This window comes from Triticum dicoccoides, chromosome 3A, assembly GCF_002162155.2.
Source record: "Triticum dicoccoides isolate Atlit2015 ecotype Zavitan chromosome 3A, WEW_v2.0, whole genome shotgun sequence".
Lineage (NCBI taxonomy): Eukaryota > Viridiplantae > Streptophyta > Magnoliopsida > Poales > Poaceae > Triticum > Triticum dicoccoides.
The window spans coordinates 651,131,069-651,134,194 of record NC_041384.1 but is presented as its reverse complement, the minus strand read 5'-3'; the positions used below and the strand labels follow the sequence as shown (position 1 = coordinate 651,134,194).

The following is a 3,126-nucleotide window of genomic DNA, read 5'->3' as shown; positions in this document are numbered from 1 at the left end:
CGCTGTCACGTGCCTCCCACTGAACATATATGCTCTTGGGCTCAGCCATGATTTACCACACATGAAAAGGCATAATTTCTCTTCTCTCCCATAAGGCATAATGTCTCCACTCCCATTTTCTCATTTACGTCCTCGCTCTGCTTTTAACTCTGCAGTAATGAAATCTCTCCCCCCATCTCCCTCTCTTATTGTAACCCTTGCTCTGCTCCATTGTAAGTTCGAAGTAGACACAAATATTGTCCTTACTAATTCAATATGGAAATAAATAAGAACTTTCGAACATACATAATACTGTCCAGCTATCCATCAGGGAATAATTGAGAAATTGATTTTTTTTGTCACAACTTCTTTTGGTTCTTATTTATTTCTTAGTACTCCCTCCGTCCGGAAATACTACATCCCTTTTTGTCCATTTTGATGACAAGTATTTCCGGACGGAGGGAGTACCATTTAATAGCAAAACATGTAAAAGTGGGTTCAGTGAGATTCTAGCTTCATTCCTCGTAGTTTAGTTAAGTTGACAAATGTCTCCCTGCGTGCTTGTCAGGGTATGGATGAAGACAAGGGTCCTCAAAGCAGGAAACTATATGTTGAGGTATTAGCCCTGAGCTCCTGAACCTTTAATTTTTTTTCTTCATTTTGTATGTACTATGTAGAGATTTTAATCCCGGCCCTCAGTTTTTCACCATCACTCAAAACTTGTTCAGAAAATTTTGTCACCCCTCTCTTGTATAAATATTGTTTCCTCTAAATAAAAAATGCTCTTAGGGCCTCCCCTCAGTTTCTTCAGTTGAGAAAATTGTCACTGCTCATCAGCATTTGTGAGTTTTCTTGTAGTGCTTTCATTTGGGAAGAGCAAGGCCAAATTGCTGTTATATTTAGTGTAGCAAATAACTTTTTCAGCCAAAAGAAATAGTATAACTTAGGTAAATGTGTAGTGTCCATTCTGCTTGTTATTTCAGTTTGCATCATGAGGTGGTATCATTGGTCTTATATTCTTCCAAAATTTTCAAAGAATGCCTGCAAATGCTTTTACAATAGGCAGTTTTCAGCTGTATACTCTGTCAATATTTATGTGGATTGTGGTCTGTGATTTGCCAAGGGGTTTTCAATATAGGTTTTGAGTAACAGAGTGAGGCTCTGCTTTTCAAGGAGCTTTGTTATGGGTGCCCAATTTATCTTATGAGCATCTGCATTTATCTTTAGTATGCTTATATGATACTATTTTCTTGGGACCAGCTTGCAGAATTATGGCCACAAGGTTACATGGATAAATTTGGAATCAAAGATGCCATATCTAGATCAAAGGAGCGAAAGGGAACATTACACAACCAACAGAAGGTATCATTGTACATGTCCTTTTTCCGTATTTACTCTAAATATTCATGGTTAGAATTACTCCCTCCATCCCATAATATAAGAGAGCGTTTTTGACACTACACTAGTGTCAAAAACGCTCTTGTATTATGGGACGGAGGGAGTAAATCAGATGCAGCATAATGGTGAGCACATATGGGTTGAAACTTGAAAACATCCCATGATAGTGTGAAACCTGTTATCTTATGAATTGTCGTATTGCAATTATCAGTTGCTATTTTGCTGGAGAACTCATTTGCGTAATGTAGCTTGTATCTACTCTTCGAAGTAGAGTAAACTGCACAAGATGAAGCTTACTGGTTTTGCTGTTATTTTCAATTAAACCAGGTTCAGAATGAGGAGAAACTGAAGCGGAAAAGGCTGGCTGCGGCAGCGAAACTGCCAGATAGCTACCCTGTTGTAACACAAAGCACAGCGGCCGTGCAAGTCGCACATCCATCCATGTCCAACCCCGTTACAACATACCCTGTGACCGACTATGGACAGAACCAGGTCCCGAAAAGTCTTGAAAGGGTTCGCGAAACTAGCTCAAGTGCAATAGCTGACGAGAGCAGCAAAAATGCTGGTGACATGAAGAAGAAGAAAAGGAAGTCGGATCCTGATGTTGTCGATACACAAGCCAACATTGTTACCATGCCCACCGTGCTTGGTCTCCCTTTCTATGACCAACAACCAAGCTGATTATTTCGCTGTGACATCAGATTACTTTATTTCTGCTCGTAAACTTTTGGGGGGTGGTGTGAGAAAATACCCCTGTAGAGAGAGCATGCCATTTTGTAATCTCTCCCGGTTAACAGAGTTCGGTTCGACCCCTTTGTATCGGTCGTAACTTGTAAAGCATGAGTTTATCTGTTACCGTTAAGATGTAAATTCAGATTGGGAATGTGGTAGAATTGCCCTTGTGTATTTCGAAACCAGTCCGAGACAACCCCCAGGGAACAGCGCACAGATTTGATTTCCTGTCCCATAAGGCCTCTTTTGGTTCATAGAATAGGATTATCGTAGGAATAGAAATCTTGTAGGAAATGAGATGACATGTATCTCAAATCCTATGAGTAGGAATAGGAAACAAGATGTCATTTGGTTGACATCAAAGGAATTTTTCCATTGAGTCTAGGCTCATTTTTATTTTCCTATGAAATGTGGAGGATAGGAACCAATCCTATGTAGGAATATGAATCCATTCCTATGAACCAAAGAGCTCTAAAGGAAAAAAATCCTATAAAAATCCTATCCTCTAGAATTCCTATGAAATTCCTCCAAACCAAAGGAGGCCTAAACATGGGCAAACTGGGGAGCAAAGAAGCACTGGTTTGCTCCAGGTTCCATGATATAGCAATCAAAAAACGAGGAGCCTGAATCAACATGAACCGAATTCTCTTGTAATGTTCGTTAGTCAGCATAGTAGCTTATTACTTCTGCCAAACTAAATACGGATTTTAGGGTCAAAATAGTGTATTGTAAAATCCCAACCTAATTTGAAATTCAATCCTTATATTTACACGAAAGCTTTTACATTTTGAAATATATATAAACAAGGGGAAAATGCATTTTGTACTATTTTAGTCTGCATCCATCTTGGACTGTATATGTTCATATCCATGTAACCATTGGCTGGACTTACAACAACTGCTGAGCCAAGTTGTGTTCAAGTTATCTGATAATTAGATGTTGAAATGTATCCTGGAAATGTGAAGTTCATTGGTGAACAATGCAATAAGTGAAATATACTTAAATAAAAATTCTATC

General features: G+C 38.8%; 1 protein-coding gene across 1 annotated transcript in view; it reads left to right on the top strand.

Moving 5' to 3' along the window:
* The window catches only part of LOC119269945 (ubinuclein-1-like), an 8,778-nt gene extending 6,473 nt beyond the window's left edge, over positions 1 to 2,305 (top strand). Inside the window, exons 11-13 of the mRNA XM_037551893.1 lie at positions 548 to 595; positions 1,240 to 1,341; positions 1,705 to 2,305. Coding sequence (XP_037407790.1) covers positions 548 to 595; positions 1,240 to 1,341; positions 1,705 to 2,058 — 504 coding nt within the window. The 3' untranslated portion in view covers positions 2,059 to 2,305. The remainder of the gene's footprint in view (positions 1 to 547; positions 596 to 1,239; positions 1,342 to 1,704) is intronic.
* The last annotated feature ends 821 nt before the right edge of the window (positions 2,306 to 3,126 follow it).